General features: G+C 51.2%; 8 protein-coding genes and 2 non-coding genes across 10 annotated transcripts; 5 read left to right on the forward strand and 5 right to left on the reverse strand.

The window, feature by feature from the left end:
- Window positions 1–348: 348 nt before the first annotated feature.
- On the reverse strand, window positions 349–847 carry BO97DRAFT_330763 (NAD(P)-binding protein; the record flags this gene model as incomplete). The annotated part of the gene is made up of 2 exons (XM_025691343.1): window positions 349–507; window positions 563–847. Coding segments are annotated over 2 exons (444 nt in total), but the record flags the coding sequence as incomplete, so codon positions are not given.
- Window positions 848–1,380: 533 nt separating this feature from the next.
- Window positions 1,381–3,255, forward strand: BO97DRAFT_446036 (MFS general substrate transporter; the record flags this gene model as incomplete). The annotated part of the gene is made up of 4 exons (XM_025698608.1): window positions 1,381–1,612; window positions 1,666–1,822; window positions 1,875–2,123; window positions 2,175–3,255. The coding sequence occupies 4 exons, from the start codon at window positions 1,381–1,383 to the stop codon at window positions 3,253–3,255; spliced, it is 1,719 nt and encodes a 572-aa protein (XP_025547695.1).
- A 1,004-nt stretch (window positions 3,256–4,259) lies between these two features.
- BO97DRAFT_437484 (cytochrome P450) lies at window positions 4,260–6,162 on the forward strand (the record flags this gene model as incomplete). Its single annotated transcript, XM_025697850.1, has 9 exons — window positions 4,260–4,337; window positions 4,399–4,549; window positions 4,608–4,697; window positions 4,743–4,951; window positions 4,988–5,003; window positions 5,053–5,386; window positions 5,517–5,652; window positions 5,771–6,037; window positions 6,067–6,162. The coding sequence occupies 9 exons, from the start codon at window positions 4,260–4,262 to the stop codon at window positions 6,160–6,162; spliced, it is 1,377 nt and encodes a 458-aa protein (XP_025547696.1).
- Window positions 6,163–6,688: 526 nt separating this feature from the next.
- On the reverse strand, window positions 6,689–7,867 carry BO97DRAFT_306054 (FAD-dependent oxidoreductase; the record flags this gene model as incomplete). Its single annotated transcript, XM_025691162.1, has 2 exons — window positions 6,689–7,385; window positions 7,431–7,867. Coding segments are annotated over 2 exons (1,134 nt in total), but the record flags the coding sequence as incomplete, so codon positions are not given.
- Window positions 7,868–8,368: 501 nt separating this feature from the next.
- BO97DRAFT_353820 (uncharacterized protein) lies at window positions 8,369–10,568 on the forward strand (the record flags this gene model as incomplete). The annotated part of the gene is made up of 6 exons (XM_025692067.1): window positions 8,369–8,400; window positions 8,450–8,551; window positions 8,582–8,806; window positions 9,070–9,784; window positions 9,839–10,068; window positions 10,127–10,568. Coding segments are annotated over 6 exons (1,746 nt in total), but the record flags the coding sequence as incomplete, so codon positions are not given.
- A 252-nt stretch (window positions 10,569–10,820) lies between these two features.
- Window positions 10,821–11,840, forward strand: BO97DRAFT_437486 (putative serine/threonine protein kinase; the record flags this gene model as incomplete). Its single annotated transcript, XM_025697851.1, has 5 exons — window positions 10,821–10,915; window positions 10,971–11,037; window positions 11,091–11,256; window positions 11,295–11,434; window positions 11,502–11,840. The coding sequence occupies 5 exons, from the start codon at window positions 10,821–10,823 to the stop codon at window positions 11,838–11,840; spliced, it is 807 nt and encodes a 268-aa protein (XP_025547699.1).
- A 44-nt stretch (window positions 11,841–11,884) lies between these two features.
- Window positions 11,885–14,094, reverse strand: BO97DRAFT_376242 (DEAD/DEAH box helicase). The gene is made up of 2 exons (XM_025693012.1): window positions 13,800–14,094; window positions 11,885–13,739 (listed from the first exon to the last, which is right to left on the reverse strand). The coding sequence occupies exons 1-2, from the start codon at window positions 14,070–14,072 to the stop codon at window positions 11,994–11,996; spliced, it is 2,019 nt and encodes a 672-aa protein (XP_025547700.1). The 5' UTR covers window positions 14,073–14,094; the 3' UTR covers window positions 11,885–11,993.
- A 254-nt stretch (window positions 14,095–14,348) lies between these two features.
- Window positions 14,349–16,530, forward strand: BO97DRAFT_472925 (uncharacterized protein; the record flags this gene model as incomplete). The annotated part of the gene is made up of 4 exons (XM_025700187.1): window positions 14,349–14,478; window positions 14,512–15,011; window positions 15,147–16,071; window positions 16,367–16,530. 4 exons carry the CDS (start codon window positions 14,349–14,351, stop codon window positions 16,528–16,530), a joined length of 1,719 nt encoding a protein of 572 aa, XP_025547701.1.
- On the reverse strand, window positions 16,504–16,575 carry BO97DRAFT_t236. The gene has a single exon. It is a non-coding gene; the product is annotated as a tRNA-Cys (tRNA).
- Window positions 16,576–16,909: 334 nt separating this feature from the next.
- On the reverse strand, window positions 16,910–16,982 carry BO97DRAFT_t235. The gene has a single exon. It is a non-coding gene; the product is annotated as a tRNA-Cys (tRNA).
- Between the last annotated feature and the right edge of the window lies 1 nt (window position 16,983).

Here is a 16,983-nt window from a genome sequence, read left to right on the forward strand (position 1 = left end):
AAGAAGCAGCTTACCAGCCTAAATAGCCTCACCGTTAATAAAGCAAGAGAAGTATTCCAACATGAGAGAAAGAAGAATAAAGCAATCTATATAAAGAGTCAGCAGCCTCGCCGTCAGGCACCTCCCCGGTGTAGTAACTGCGGTGTTCTGGGCCATATACATACAAGATGTCCTAATCGAGGAACTGGGTGAAAAGATATTTAAAACAGTGTAATTAAGGCTTCAAAACACCATATTTTTGTATACAAATCAGAATTCATGTTGGGGAGGCATTTGGTGAGGCATTTGGGCGGTTTGGGTGGCTCGCTCGCTTGCGTGGCTCGCTCGGTTGACGATTACGTTATCTCGAGTTCCATTGCGGCCTGAGATAGTCTTCCTGGTCTGAAGTTTCATAGCACGGCTCACGACTTTGGTGAAAATGACTGTGCCTCTGACATTGACGCTGAAGAAGGCGTCGAATTTGCTCAGGCTTGTTTCGGATACCTCTGCGGGATGTTGGACTCCAATCTATCTGGAATAAGTAAAGGTCCAGAATGAAGCACATTGATAGACTTTCACTCACCCCGGCGCTGTTCACTGCATAGTCTATCCTGCCAAACGAGGCCACCACCTCGGACATCATCTGTTCCACACTCTGCTCGAGAGAAACGTCCACTGGGAGGACGAGGGCCCGGAAGTCTGGGTTGGTTGCGACGGCCTTGCTCTCGGCTGAGACTCGTTCTGCGTTTTTGAGATCGATGTCGGCGAAGGCGACACCTGCTGCTCCGGAAGCTGCGTAGGCCAGAGCGATGTCACGGCTGATGCCGCTGCCTGCTCCGGTGACAAGGGCGAAACCGTCGAGTATCATGGTGGTAGGAGGGTAAATCGTAACCTGAGATAGAGGTAGTATCACACTGTTAGGGCGAAATGACCCCTTATAACTAGTATTCGCAAGCTCGGAAAAGTTGGAGATAGATAGATATGTGATTTTACCCACTTCAGTACCTCAGATGTCAAATACCGAAGTATAGTGTTTTCAAAATGCGTGGGAAACGCTAGGCTGGCGCTGGCGATCCCGCAACGCCTTAAGTCCGGGGTCCGCCGCCCCCACCCGTAGCCTAGCGTAGTAACACTGCGGCATCACATCACCATATCATCTTTTCTCCCTCGTCCTTCAACAAGCTACGGGCTACTGTATCCGAGGCTACAATGACAGTGCTTATCAATCGCACTCATTAATCTTGAAGCCTTCCATGGGGGTTGCCAACTCTCACAAGCATGACATTACTAAGCTCTAGCTGAATTGAATTGTCTTAAAGACCCTGCACGGCTCCTTTTCAAGATGCTTTCTGACAATTCTTACTATCTCGTTTCGTTACTCTTGACTGGTTATCAATGACTATGTCTAGGACTGCCTCAGCTCAGTGGGAGCTTCAGCACCCACAGCCGTCCGCAAGCTGGGCTAACTCGGAGACAGTAGCAGGCTCAGAAAGAGAGAAACATTCCGACGAGGAGAAGCAAACACGTCGTGATTCAAGCTTGAATGAAGTCGCGCCGGCATCACCACCCACGCCTTCTGTTGTGCCTACACCTCCTCCACGGGATATACACGGCATCAAGTGGGCTTTTGGCGGTATGTGATACTTCCGTAAGCCGGTCGAATTGCATCTAATAAATATACTCTAGTGGTCGCCATTTTGTCAAGCGTGTTTCTGTTCGCGCTTGATCAGACGATTGTGGCAGATGTGCAACCGAACATCATCAACGAGTTCGATTCCATTGAAAAGCTTCCATGGCTCTCTGTGGCGTTCCTTCTAGGGTCCGCGAGTACAAACCTTTTCTGGTACGGCATTCTTCCGGCTTCGTTCTTCAATAATCTTACAATCACACTCCAGGGGACGTGCGTACGGTCAATTCAACCCGAAATGGATATACGTGCTCTGTGTTGCTGTGTTCGAGATTGGGTCTGCTGTATGTGGTGCCGCTCCTAACATGGACGCGCTCATCATCGGGCGGGCGATAGCTGGACTGGGCGGCGGAGGTATGTATCTCGGCGTCATGATGATGCTGTCAATCTTTACCACTCCGGTAGAGCGCCCGAAGTATATTGGGGTCATTGGGGCAGTTTTCGGTATAGGCACAGTGTGGGTGCTTCCCAAAACAGTCCAACCATACCAAGCTAATCATGCGCGCAGACTCGGTCCTGTCATTGGTGGCGCCTTTGCAGATAATAAATCCGCAACGTGGAGATGGGCCTTCTACATCAACCTTTGCATTGGAGGTGCTTTCTCTCCAGCATACTTTTTTCTGCTCCCTTCCCGTGATCTTCGACCAGGGGTGAGCTTTCTAGAAAGGCTGAGAGCCATTGATTGGGTGGGAAACACGTTCATGGTTGGGGCCTACGTCTCGCTTCTCATGGCCATCTCTTTTGGCGGCGCAACTTTTGCCTGGAACAGCAGTCGCGAGATAGCACTACTCTGTGTCTCGGGAGTTCTATTTATCATTCTAGGGATCCACCAGGTCTGGTCTAATCCTCAGCATAGGATGTTCCCCGTGCACTTTCTGAAAAGAAAGGATCTGGTGGTGCAATTCCTGGTAGGGGCAGCTGCGGGAACTTCATCCTTCGTGACCATCTACTTCGTCCCGCTCTACTTTCAATTTGTCCAACATAGCTCATCCTTGCTGGCTGGTGTACGGTTACTGCCGTTCATCGGTGCGTTAGCGGTATTCACTCTCCTGAACGGCCATCTGATGGTGCGGCTAGGATACAGCATTCCCTGGTACGCTGCCGGGTCTGCGCTTGTCATTGCTGCCAATGCCATGCTGATGCACATTGACCTTCACACATCCAAAGCTTTTATCTACGGTGCTATGGTTATCAACGGCATTGGTACAGGAATGTACCTCAATGCTCCTTTTGCACTCGCGCAGTTCCTGGTCAGTCCTAAAGAGATCTCCAGCGCCGTTGGCTTCATCATGTGTGCGAGGGGTGGAGGACTTGCCATTGCGTTATCTATTGGAAATTCAAATTTCTTGAACCTGGCACAGAGCAGAATTCAAGAACTATTCCCCTCGATGGATCATACCCAAGTCCAAAGTCTGACCTCCGGGGTTGGGAGTAGACTCTTAGAGAGTCTGAGTCCGTCGGAACAGCAGCAGGTCTTGGGGGCGATCGTGTATGCAATCAGTCGGGTGTTCATCGAGTCCTTGGCCGCTGGCTGCTTTTGCTTTGTCCTGACTCTGTTTATGGACCGGAAGAAGATCAAGATCAATTGAGTTGTGGTATATAGCGGCTCACTATACTTTGCGAGGTGACTGAGGCAATGTTTCTGGGGCTTTTGTGGTCGCATTATACGTTGCTACCACGTGAAAAGCATTGGTATTGGATGATCTTAAAGTTCTGGTTTTGGTGTCTGTATATCTTGGGCGAGATGCCACCATCGTTTTTTCTTGTTCTTACAGAAATTACCATTATAGTCTCAGTTTGTTTCTGGCACTGCCTTGTTTGAATCCATACAGCATTTGTCCAAGATTCTAGAGCCGCGGTCAAAGCATTTACTTTGTTGTGGCGTGAAAGAAACGCCTGCAGTAGATACCTACACATGATCGGGCACCAATACATCAATCCCCTGCCTTCCCAGCTCACTTGCTAAACAAAGAAGCGTCTCTCCCAAGGCACACGCTGACATGTACCGCAACTGCACCAGATAAACCTAAATTGATATCTTTCCCTCGAGTCAAACTGGCTAATTGAAACGTTGTACTTTGCCACAAACCAACTGTTTTCTTCCCAGAGAGCTGGGAAAATCGATGCCTGAGAAAACAGTCGGTATACTAATCGTCCGTCCGTATATATCCGGATCTCCCTGCGGCTTATTTTCAACGCATCCACTGCTGACGGCATCGACTGAATGATCAAGCTTAACCGTCACTGCACAGGTAATGTCTCTTTGTCTTCGGAATTACTTCGATTCGATCGGAAGGGGTGGTTGCAGCGTGGGACGGACAGGCCTCCCTTGGCAATATCCCTCTGATTGTGCTGCTCGTGCTGAAGGTCTGCTGATGAACTTGTAGAATAGTAATGAGATCCTGGAGTGACGAGCGAAACATGCAGTCTTTTTGAAAGAACCTAACGTTGACGTAACCCCAACACACACGTGGAGTTCACTATCAACGGTTCTAGTGGGGTTGTAAGGAGATTTATGGATTTCTTAAAGGGCTGGTAAATCTGTATGTGCGTCCTTCATGCAAGAGTGTGTTAATTGTTGACCTCACCAATTATGATTCCCTTCCTAACAGATGCTGTCCATCTTCTTCTCCGGTTCGGTGGCTGGAGTCTCTTCGCCGGGTTTGTCTACGTGAGTTAGAGGTTGAGTGCTTCAGTCGCTTCTCGTTTCTAGGCTACTCATGGATGTATAGATATCTTGTATCTGCATATACCGACTGTACTTTCACCCACTGGCCGAATACCCGGGGCCACTGTCAGGAAAGCTCACTACCTGGCGGGCTGTTTGGCACGGCAGGTCTGGGGACTTGCACGTTGATATCTGGCGCTGTCATCAGAAATATGGTTACTTGTCTCCCATATGTGTTTCTCTAGTCGGATGGCTTGCTTATTTTTACAATAGGACCTATCTTTCGATATGCTCCTCACCGCGTCGTCTTCGCCTCCAATACCGGCTTTCATGGTATGGATATTTTACCGAATTCAGTCCAACGTACTAACCCAGTCAGACATTTATGAATTTGGCAAAGTTGTTCAGAAGAGCCAGTCCTATACAGCATACCTCTCATCAAAGAAGTCTACAGCACCCTCAACGTCTTCGACAAGAAAGTGCACGGCAGAAAACGCCGCATCCTAAGCCAAGGCCTCTGCGACCAGAACCTGAAGCTGCTTGAGCCTCCATTGCTTCGGGTTGTTGACCACCTCTGTGATCGCCTGGGCGAGAAGCAGGACAACTTCAGTCCGGCTGTGACTGATGATGAGGATGGATGAACTTGTCCGAAGAACATGGCCGAGTGGAGTACGTCTTCACACATATGATTGAGGCTCGTAGACTGATACCCTGAAAGGTGACTTCTACACCTTCGATGTTATGACCGAGCTCGTCTTCGGTCGATCTTTCTACACACTTGACTCCAACTCCCACCACTACATTCTCGACGGAATTATGTCTCAGATGAGACGTATGAGTCTCCTCACAGAAGAGCCCATGATCGAAAGGCTCCAGATCGGTCGCTTCCTTCACCCGGGCGCCATGGCTAAAGCCCTCCGTTTCTCCCAAGCCGGACGTTCCATCATGGAAGATCGCAAGCGGAACCTCAACCCCGGGGCAGCGGACATCTGCAGCAAGCTTCTGTCGGCCAAAGATCCGGAGACCGGCGATGGATTCCCGTTTCAGGAGCTGTGGGCGGAGAGTAACCTGTTGATTGTTGCTGGTGCGTAGTCATTTTTCTTTCCCGGCGTGCCTTGCATGCATGCTTCACTTTTCACTTTTCAACAAGTGGAAGCAGACCTAGCTGACGATTCCATACAGTTCAGGCTCAGATACAACCTCCACCGCAATGGCAGCCGCCTTCTTCTACCTCTCCCGCTACCCTACAGCCCTGAACAAAGCCACCAACGAGATCCGCAGTGGATTCACATCCATCCATGACTTTCGACCAGGCCCAGTCCTCTCCTCCTGCACCTACTTCCGCGCCGCATTGACGTAGCCATGCGTCTGACCCCCTCTGTTGCGGGCGCTCTCTGGCGCGAGGTCCTCCCGGCGGGATGGTGGTGGGCGGTGAGTTCATCCCCGCGGGCATGGAGGTTGGAGCGGGGATCTATGCCCTCCAGCACAACACGGAGTACTTCCCAGATCCGTTCGTGTTTCGGCCGGAGAGGTGGTTGCAGAGTAAAAGCAAGGGTGGTGATGGTGGCGGTGGGGTGGATCAGAGTGCGTTCGCGCCGTTCTCGACTGGGTCCCGCTCGTGCGTCGGGAAGAGACTGGCGATAATTGAGTTTACGGTGGTGCTGGCCAGGATTCTGTGGCGGTTTGATCTGGGGCTGCTCCGGGTGCTCTGGGGAAGGTGGGAGAGGGGAAGGGCGTCAGACAGGGCGAGTATCATACTGATTGGTGCTTTACTAGTAAGAAGTATGGGCCGTATATTCAGTACCGGGGGAGGAAGGTCGTGGAATGAGGCTTAGGTTGGGGTTTGCGTGATATAGGGAGTAAGTTAGCTGGAGGGAGAGGTCAGGGTGTCGTAATGCATTGTCTTCAAACATTCTGCAAGCAATTAATAAGTATTTCATGCAGAGCGGCCATGGAGGTAGGGGCAGAATCTGGTACCTGAATCGAATTTTATCGCAGTATATCGGGTGTTCCATCAACACCCAAGACTTCTCTGTATCGGATTGGAACTTGGAATCTTGTAGCACCTGCCGTGTTTACCCATGGTTGCGGCCTCATCCCTCAAGCCCCCGCTAGAGATAGTGTGGTCTCCGTGGCTCGCGTTACAGTGACATTACTTCTCATTCGATCAAGGATCAACCTATTCGAATCCCGAAAATTGCAAATGACATTGTCACAGCTCTATTCACAGCACAACTGAAGCTCTAATTTATCTCGAAACATGCTCGTATCTTACACTCGCAGCATACACTTCAGGTGCCCATCTCTAATGCAACCTTTCACCGAGCGGCACTCTTGAAGAAGGCGAGGGCTCTGTCCACCGCATTATAAGCGAAGAGTATCTCCTCCATTGCGGTGCTGCGCTCAATCAAATCTCGTCCTCGCGCTAACATGTTCTCCTCGTATTCCACCCGAGCACGATTGATTCCTTCTCCGTTCGATACGTCCAAGTGGGCGCCCTCACCGCAATGCTTGAAGATGCTATCAGCCAAGACCACAGCATCATACATACTGCAGTTGACCCCTTCTCCCACGAATGGCGTAGAGACATGAGCTGCATCGCCCAGCAATGTCACCCCAGGAGGCTTTCCACTCCAGTGAAGCTTCTCTGGCTCCATCCGATACAAGGGCCAAGCACGGAATGGCCCCTCAGCATTCTCAACGAACTTCCTCAGTTGCGGGGCCCACCTAGCGAAATACGCATCCGAGAGCAGCAATTTGCGCAGCTCTTCTGTCCGGTTGATAGGACTATCATCTCCCGAGCCGTTGCTTTCGCGATGGTGATAGAAACTTTCGGGGACAGTCAGCCCAAAGTAGGCGCGATACGACCCGTCTGCAACTTGTTGCACTGCGATCTTCTTGTGTTGCCCGGCGGCGAACATGCTCCCTGGTCCAACGAGCTCTTTCGCTGTGGCGTAACTGGGATTGTCCTGTGATAATCTGCCTTCGATAAACATCTTGCCTGAGTATACAGGCTTCGCCGACGTGATCTGCAGTAAGGGAATTAGCTGCCTTTCTCAAAGAGACGTTTCTCAGCTAGAAAGGTTATACACGAACTTACCAGATATGATCAACCCGTTGTCGTCGCCTTCTTGGCTTTCATCAGCTCTTCTTTCCACTGCTTTCACAGCATGGCCCCAGCGGATCTTATGCGCAGGGATCGACTCAAGCAGCAGCTGACGGAGCTGCAGACGGTCGATCTCCGGCGCATCTCTTTCCTGGTCAAACCGCACCGCAGTGGTCCCGTTGGGGTAGAGCACATGGAAGCATGAGGCATTCCAGCGGGCGAATTCGTTGCTGAATCGATCGAACAAACCGGCACGGCGGAGCGCCAACTGGCCTGAGGAAGGGCGGAGGTCAAGTGTGCCTCCTTGCTGCCATGGCCCGAGGACTGCGGATTCGTCGCGCTCATAGACGACGTAATCGGTAATTCCGTTGACCTCGAGAAGGCGGGCGAAGAGTAGACCACTCGGTCCGCCGCCGATGATGGCAATGGATGGGTTGGAGTTCATGGTCTGAGTAGGGGATATGCGGATAATGTGGGAAAAGTTAAGTAGCTCTGTCTCTCGATGGACCAGGGCTGATTAAATGATTATTGACATGCTATTTATATTTGGATCTTTCAGAATGAGTATAGCCCTCATCCCATAATTCGGCATCTATGGGATGGACCCGGGGCCGCGGAGCGTCCGGCTGCACGCCATATCATTGGCTCATTTCGGAGGGTCCGAACAGCTTCCGAACCATAGAAGATCATCTCGGACTTTGTAATGCCGTGGCCATCGTTCATTCCTCCCTGTACAGTCGGCTCGTGGTTCTTGGACATTCCCAACCCTCAATCGTGTTGGAACTCGATGTAACTCGCTATCTTGAAATTGCAACCGGCATTCGGTAGGCCGGTGACCAGCCCCAACAGCAATGCAGGACCGTCTTGCCCAGTTTGCGGTAAGCTGGAAGCTATTCGGTGACCGCGTCGGTCTCGCCACTGACATGAACAGTGCGATTTTTGCCGACAAAAGAAGCTAAAGTAGGCTCTCCTACTCCCATACGCTTGTAACCCGATTTATAAGTGACAGATGTTCCCGGGAGCTTCCGAAGTGCAATTCCTGCAAGCCATGGCCCGGCGACTGCAACTATTCGCGGGACAATGTCAATGTCATGTCAGTCACCATAATTGTGTCTACGTAACATGGTAACTGAGTATCCAGATCTACAAGGTCTTTAGACCACAGCTCAGCCGAAGAGCGTACCATAGTGAATCGAGTACAGCACCTCGAGCAGCTGGTACAGCAATTAACCCAGTCCGTCGACAAAGCTTTACAGGCCATCGGCTCAGCATCTGCTGGAAGAGATAATTCGAGAACACCAACAGAGTCACATCAGGAAATCGTGGCTAAAAAGAATCATTCCAGTCCGAAGCTCTACATTGGCTCGTCGCATTCATTCTCTTTCTTGCGAGAGGCATCAGCCACCATTGAGAGGATCCCTCAGCCACAGAGTGATGCTACGTGCCAAAGCGCCCATTCTGAGCTTCGTTATCTCCAGAACCGGTTAGCTACAAATCAGGCTGAAATAGCCGAGAAACGTCCGAAAGCTTTCCATGTCCCTCATAAAGCAATGGGCTACCGAATGATAAGCCGTGAGACCACCCACTCTGGGTTTCGTCATTTGTATATGCTTCGTGACTAACGCCGAGCCAACCAGGATTTCTTGAGCTGGCTGAGCTTGGCACACCATTCTTCAATATTCCCTCAGATGATGAGATCTTGAAAGTGGTGTTTGAGCCACACAAGGTCCGGGAGAAAGCTTGGGTCGTATACTTTAACTATATGCTGCTATCTGCCATTCCCGCAGAAGATGGCACTAACGAGGCGTTGCTTCGCCAAAATGTGCAGTTGGCTCTCAATGAAAGCAGCATCTTTCTTGAACCGCGAGAGGCTAACGTACAGGCGCTAGCCTTTCTGGCTATGCATGGTGAAGACTATGCCGCCCCCAACATGTCATGGATGTTGCTTGGAAACGCATGCAGGCAGGCTGAAGCTCTGGGTATGCATCTGTCCAGTAAACACGAGTCACAACAACAGCAGTTGTGTCTCTTCTGGCTTCTTTTCCTAATGGATAAATCCTGCTCTCTGGCCTTCGGGCGACCTGCATTCTTACCCACTGCCTTGTATCACAATGTCCCCCTACCGGGTCAGCAGACTTTGCTCATGTTCCAGCCGCATACTCGTATAAACGGCGTACCGACGCACCCGAGAGTATCCCAATTCGGTGCTCAGCTGCTTCGTTGCTCCATGGAGTTAGCGAAATTGATGGGAATCTTAGCAGATGTTCTTGTGAACGGCCAGCCAGCTGCCCCGTGCATGGAACTCCGTTCTAGTGTGAATGCTTGGTACTCATACACAAACCAGGTATATGGCTATCCTATATTGGAGTTCGAGTCACCCTTCTGATGCATAAGGCAGCGTTTGACAGATATCCTGGAAGCTGAGAGGGCTTCATCCACCGCGGACCAAGTCCGGGAAATGACTCTGGGCATCAACAGCATGAAGTTTCAATACTTGCACGTGCTCATACTTCTTTTGAAAGGCGATGGCTCCGCGTCGAGTCTGCGCCTATCCTCTGCCCGCGAAGCCATTTCTCTCCTGAAGTCAATGGTCTCCAATTGGCATTCCGTAAACAATGGGGTCATGTGGTGAGCAACCTTTCTCTGCCGGATCTATTCATCCCTGAGACTAACTAGATGTCCGAAGGCATCTCCTCTATTATCCGTTTACCTCGTTCTTCGTCATCTTCGAGAACATTGTGCACCACCCTGGCCCCGTGACACCCACGAAAGAACACGATTTAAACCTTCTAGCAACAACAGTGACGTATTTCGCAAGCATGCGCTCGCAGATGCGTCTCCTTGCTACGCTATGTACCAGGCTTGAGCACGTCGCGAATACGTTCCTGCAGCTCGCTCGCAATGTCCATTGCGCTTCCTCCAAAACCATGCAGCGCAAATGGCACGGTTACGAGGCCACCGGAGTCGATTTGGAAGGACTAGATGTTGCCAGCTACCTTGATTGGCTTCCGGCTGATATTGAGGCCTTACCTGGTGGTGAGGGTCCATCAGGTAAGGAGGCGCGGCGGACATTTGATAGTGTTTTTGACTGGTTCTCGTGGGATGCGTATTATGGAGATCCTCAGTAAAAAGCGCTTGCCATAAACAAAATCCTCTTATCTTGGATTAGACTGTATCAGAATATACAATCTCAGAAAAGTAGTCTATATAAGTCATAATTTCCAGGCTCAGCTGGGAGCTTGCCTTCCTTCCCGTTCTTGCATCCGGCGGCTGGTAACTCCGTGTCCGACGCAGACATGCAGATCAAGCAGGCTGCTCTATCGTACTAATTTAACTCCTCTACATATTTCCATTCAGTCAAGTATCTGCAAGCAGACGCAATGACTCCGTTCCTTCGAATCGGCCAATCTCTTCAAGGCCAAGCAGGATTCTACACAATTGGAAAACAAATCCAGAAGACAGTCTGGCTTGCTAAGTACGAAGCTCCTGTATGTCCATCCGGGACTCAATTTGCAACAAACCTCCAACAGAGACAAGCTACATCAGCCCGTGTTCATTAAAAGCGTCCATCATTTCCGTCTGCAGAATGAACGTGACGTGCTGAAGCGCTTCCAACACATGACCCCTTGATACGACCGCTGGTCGCCGAGATCATGGAGCCATCCGATCCACCAGCCATTGTCCTGAAGCATCTGGATGACAATCTCCTGAATGCCTCTACCTTCCAGAAACTTACCAGGTCGCAAATCAAACATGTCGCAAAATCTGTCCTGGAGGCCTTGAGTGTCCTCCATGCGCACACTTTCGTCCATACAGGTCCGTACGTGCCTGCCTCAAAGACATCCAGATCGCAGACTTCGGAAGCACCGTGCCAGCCAGCTCAGCGTACGCCAAGGACGGTAACATGATCGGAGCGCCCATATGGCGGAGCCCCGAGGTCCACCTCCGCATCGGCTGGGGTACAGCGCCGGATATATGGTCTTTTGGCGCCACGGTAATATCGGGATTTATAGGCAATTTTCCTTTGGACCGTAGACTGACTGACTGACTGGTATTCACAGCTTATCTCCTTGCTCTACGGGAATAACTTTTTCCTCTTCAAGCCTGATGTATCTGCGGACCACGAGGACTACGATCTGAGAATTCTGCAGAGGCAGTGTGAGTTCCTCGGGCCGTTTCCTCTCTCCTATCGCGAGATTTGTCCCCCTGGGACGTTGGATGTTCTGGCGCGTATCATGCGGGGTATTCCGCCCGAGAGGAAACGGCCGTTTACTAGGATCTCGGAGAAGGAGCTCCGCAGGGGGGATAAGGAGTTTATTGTGAGAATTATGAGGCTGGATCCTAGGGAGAGGCCTTCGGCGGTGGAGCTTTTGCGAGTTAGGTGGTTTGAGGTTGAATAGGTGATTGGGGTGTGGTTCGTATGCATGTCTATCTTCGATCTATGGACTTCGGTCATATACAGCGGGGGGCAACCGAAGGGATAGGCTCGAGATTTTGGTGAATGTTGTCTGCGGAGGGGGAATTCTTGCTAATGTACAAGTTACAGAATAATGCTAGTTCTCCAGGGGCCCGACCTTCACCTCCGTCCTTCGTTTCAGGTCTTCAACTGCTCGGGCCCTATTTACTACGGCCTGTCGTTCCTTCATTTGGCGGGCGAACCGCTTCTTGCCACCATGCCTCAGCTTCGTGATAATATCCGCCGCCTGCCCTCGCGTCATATCCGTGGCTTGGATTTTCCCATCGCGGATCTTGGCTTTGTTGAGCCTCTCGACCTGGGCTGGTGTGGCTGGTTGCTGGCGCCATGGCTGCCGAGCAGAAATGTATCGCTCCTCGAATTCGGCGGCGGCGAATGTGTCCGCGGCGCGGATAGCCGCTTCGAAGCCCTCGGTGGTGGCGATGAGACGAGGTCGAGCAAATTTCTTCGTCTTGAGTGATGAGCCGTACTGCATAACGTGGTGGACAGTCCAGTGATATTCCGGTCCCTCACGCTCCTCTGGGCTCTTCGATTCTCGGGCAATCGTGAGCCATCCCATTGATCCGGAGAGGATGTATTTATGCTCGTCTACTCGGACCCAGGCGTAGCGGCTCAAGGAGCGGATATGTTTGTCGGATCTCATGTCGCCGATGAGGTCGTAGATCGTGTCATACTTGGTGAAGGTGAGCTTGATATCGCCAGCTTGAGCAGGGTCCTCGGCGTAAGATGCAGGGAGCTCGGAGCCAGGTTTTTCTTGGTGATGAGTTTCGTCTTCCTTCTTGTCTTTGAGGTCCTTCATTGTTGTCTTCTCCAACAACTCGTCGGGGTGGAGTCCAAAAAGCGTTGGTGTGGAGATGACGCCAGTTTCCAATGTTGCTACCATATCGATTATGTGGCAGTCCTTCTTGCCGGGGAACAATCGCAGCCCTCTTCCAATCATTTGGATCAGCAGGTTCCGAGAGCGGGTTGGCCTTGCAAGCACTACGCAATCGATATTGGGTATATCTGTGCCTTCTGTGAAGAGTCCACAGTTCAGGAGAACTGGGTACTCCAGGTTTTTGAAACTGTTTAACTGCTCATCGCGTATATCCTTGGGGGTCTGCGACGTGATGTACCGTGCATCGATGCCCAAGCTCCGGAACTTCGCGGTGAGCTCTTTGGTATGCGCCAAGTCAACGCAGAACACCAAAGTAGACTTACGGCCTTCTGCATTGGCTAGCCATGCTCTCACGGTGATATCATTGGTTTTATCCGTGTTGACTGCTTCGGAGAGGGCGCCGACGGCGAAATCACCAAATTTGTCTTTCCTGACTTTCGTCAGGTCGGCTTCCGAGCGAACAGTTGTGAAAACGGCATTAGAGAGCCATTTCTCGTCGATCATGTCCATGTAATCCTTATGATACACTATGTGGTCGATCGCAGCGCCCAGCTTGAGGCCATCGAAACGCGAAAACGTAGCCGACACCCCGACAAGGACAGGAGAGTTGGATGACGCCTCGTTGAGGCCGAAGTGAGCCAAGACAGTTCGGTAAGTGGGCGCGACAATATGATGCGCCTCGTCCACCAGGACTAGCTTGAAGTGAGCCGGGTTGAATTTCTCGATCCGGTCCTTCGAGGTGAGACTCCGCACCGACGCGATAATGATGTCCCCATGTCCCGTCGCCACAGTATTCCCCATCTCAATTTCAACGGTCCGGTCGGGGTAGGCAAGTCGACAATGCCGGGCAGCTTGTTCGACCAGCTCCCTTCGATGTACGAGGATCAGCGCTTTGTCGTTCTTGCCATCGCGAGGGGGAATGCGTCCGATCAGCTGTGTGAAAATAACCTGAATGGTGTCAACTCTCATCGCCCGCTCACTCCGTCCTCACTACGTTTCCGTGCGCACCGTTTTTCCAGCACCTGTGGCTAGTGAGATCCCTAGGCGCTTATGACCTTGGCTCAGATGATCCAGTACGGACTGGATACATTCCTCCTGGTATTCCCGAAGGACAATCCCCGGCGGTTCGAGAGGTGCTGCGGGAAGTGCTTCATCTGCGGAAGCTACCGCGGACTTGAAACGCAAGGGTGCGAGACGTGCTCTAGGCTTCCAAGGGGCTCTGGTTGCCCTCGAAGCAAGTGAAATGGGAATCAATCCCAATTTCCGACGAAAGCAGTCCATCCAGATGCCATGGAGTGAAGGGAGGAAGCATTTGGACCGAGCGGCTAACGGAAAGAATTCCGAGCCAGGAGATATCATTGGAACCAAACAGTGCAAACAAGTTTCTTATCAGAAATCTTTCCCGATAAAAAAAAAGTTCCAACCGCGTCCGACGAATCTTAGACTTGTCACTCATCCTGGTCGTTTTCCGATGGTCATCTTACTGGTTTGGATGTGACTCTGAGGAGATGATTTGGACCGTTTCTCATCTATGCATTTGGTGCGAGTCAGTCGATCATGAGCAATTCAATAGATGATGATCCATCGGACCCCGTTTCTACCACCGACGAGAACAACACCCTAGCAGCATCATTGCTGGGAACTACGGACGATGCGAAACCATACGCGGGACCCTCAGGGGTAACACGTAAAACCATCACACGAGCCTCGGCCCTCGAAGACTTGCAATTGTCACTTTCACGAGACTCGGTGGATTCCTACGCTGATGTGTTAAGACGGCTTACCGACGACAACGCGCCTGTTCCGGAGGATTTCGATACTGAGAAACACAAATCCACACAGAATGGAGTCGTATTCTGGAGTCCCCAGGAGAAGGAAGTCCTATATCGCGTCCTGGACAAGAAAGGAAAGGAAGGGATTCGCGACGCTGTCCGCGCCCTCGGCTCAAAGTCCGAAATCGAAGTGCAGGAGCATCTCAGGCTCTTGCATCGGGGTCTGCAGCGCCAGCACCTGAAGGAGGGTCATAGTCGAACCATCATTCTGGCCGACGTCCCCGCTGCCGCTGAAATCAGCGAAGAGTGTAACACGACTCTCGAGAATTACGCCGAACTACTTCGCTTGGAGGAGCAACAGCATGAAGATGTTGTAGGGAGGCAGAAGCACCACAATTTCTGGGTCATTGATCAGGCGACAGCTACGGAATTGGATTATCGGGCCAAGGTTGACAAGGCCGACAGTCATACGAAATTAGAAAATTCAGATGATCATATGGCACAAGAAACTGTCAATCAATTAGCGGAGGGATTGGATGGTCAGGGTGCAGAGGGTTTGAAAGTAGGGACATCGGATGGACAGCTCAAACCTCAGGATGCGGGTCATGACCATCGATCTAGCGTGCATCTCACGGCTAGCTTGTTTCGGATGAAGAATTGGGTTCATCTTTCGGAGCGCTTCTTCATGAATTTTGGAGGCACCAGATTGGAGGATAATTGGCAGACGTCATCCTTCAGGGACGAGAGCCCGTCGTTGACGGCCGACGCTTTCGCCGACTTCTACGCGCTGGCCGTGAGTGCCACCCGCCGCCTGGTCCAGTCGTCGCTCTTCTTCGCGGAATCGAGGTTGCGGAAGATGAGAGACGCGGGCCACGAGAGGGCGCTCGAGGTCAAGAGCCGCGATGTTAGGACTGCGCTGGACGTGCTTGGCATGAAACGCAACGGCGCCGAATTCTGGATTGGTATGGCGCGCAGACTATCCCTCGATGTTGTTGACAGTCGGCATATGAAGGACTGGAAACCAATCCAGATGGATTACGATGAGGTCGAAGACATTCTTTCTGGGAAGTTGCCGTTACCTTCTCAAACGGAGTCGGTTGCGAGAAGTATCTCCCGAGGCAGACAAAAGACTGATGGTCAGGAAATGACCGCAGATGACGAATTCGAGTCCTCTCTCTCCGACGAGGATGAACCAATAGATTACGAGGATCAGTATGCCGGATATGTCGATCAGGAAGCAAGTCATGCCGAGGAGACTAATCTTCGGAGATTGATTGGCCGGTCCGCTCATACCACTGAGAGTGAGCGCGATAACGAGGAGGAAGCCGCTCAAAATGCGCCTCGGGTGAAGCTTGAACGACTAAAGAGGCCGATTGGAGAACGCAAGGCAACAGATGACTTGGTTGATTGGAGGGACCGATTGCTATTTAGGAGTGAGTGGGAGGAGTATGGCCAGGAAGTTTTGGACTTGCAAGATGAAATCTCTGAGAATAGGAGAAAACGGCGCCGTCTAGGCAAAGATGATAGCTTGCCTTCGGTTCAGAGTCCCGATGGTTTTGCCCGTGGAGGCACTGATATGGTGTTTGATGAGCCGTTGCATGAACAGCAAGACATGGTCTCTGATGTTGACATTTAGCGTGGTGGTGGTTCTGGTGGGTTGTGTATATATATTATGACTCTTTGATGATAGCATGGTTGAGCGATACCCTACCTAGCATGGAATATATTTTCGCAAGTTCCTGTGACATGAACATCGTACCTAGCATCCATAGAACAAGAGACCTGACTTAAATCTTAACACAGCCGGACATCATATAGACATGATGCCAGTCAACATGCACTACCACAATTCAACAACAGACACAGATAAAAAAAACCAAGGCAACATAACCTCCAATGGGATTGACAAGCACACCAAAACATCAAAAACGAAGAAGACAAGGGCCGAACGCGATTTGAACGCGTGACCGTGAGATCTGCAGTCCCACACTCTACCCCTGAGTTACCGACCCTTGAGTGTGATTGGCGGCCGGATCTTTTAACTTATAAGCAAGAACAAAACTCAGATGCAAATGTACCCAATTAAATCTTGGGGCCAGATGTATCTATGCGTGCGGCAGCCGGCAATCTCCAATGTCACTGCTATACCATGGCGGCATCATCATCATCCATGGCGGCGTGAGGTAGCCCAGAAAAAGGTTACAGATAATGTCCCGACTAACATCTACTAAGTACTCACTACTTAGCGAAGCGAACAAAAAGAAAAAGAAAGTCAATTGCATCTGAAAAGCCGTGCATGCCATGACAACCCAACGGGAATTGACATATGCAAAAAGGAAAGCTTTGAGGGCCGAGCGTGGATCGAACACGCGACCTCGAGATCTGCAATCTCTTGCTCATACCACTGAGCTACCGACCCT

Source organism: Aspergillus homomorphus, assembly GCF_003184865.1.
Source record: "Aspergillus homomorphus CBS 101889 unplaced genomic scaffold BO97scaffold_46, whole genome shotgun sequence".
In the NCBI taxonomy this organism is placed as follows: Eukaryota; Fungi; Ascomycota; class Eurotiomycetes; order Eurotiales; family Aspergillaceae; genus Aspergillus; species Aspergillus homomorphus.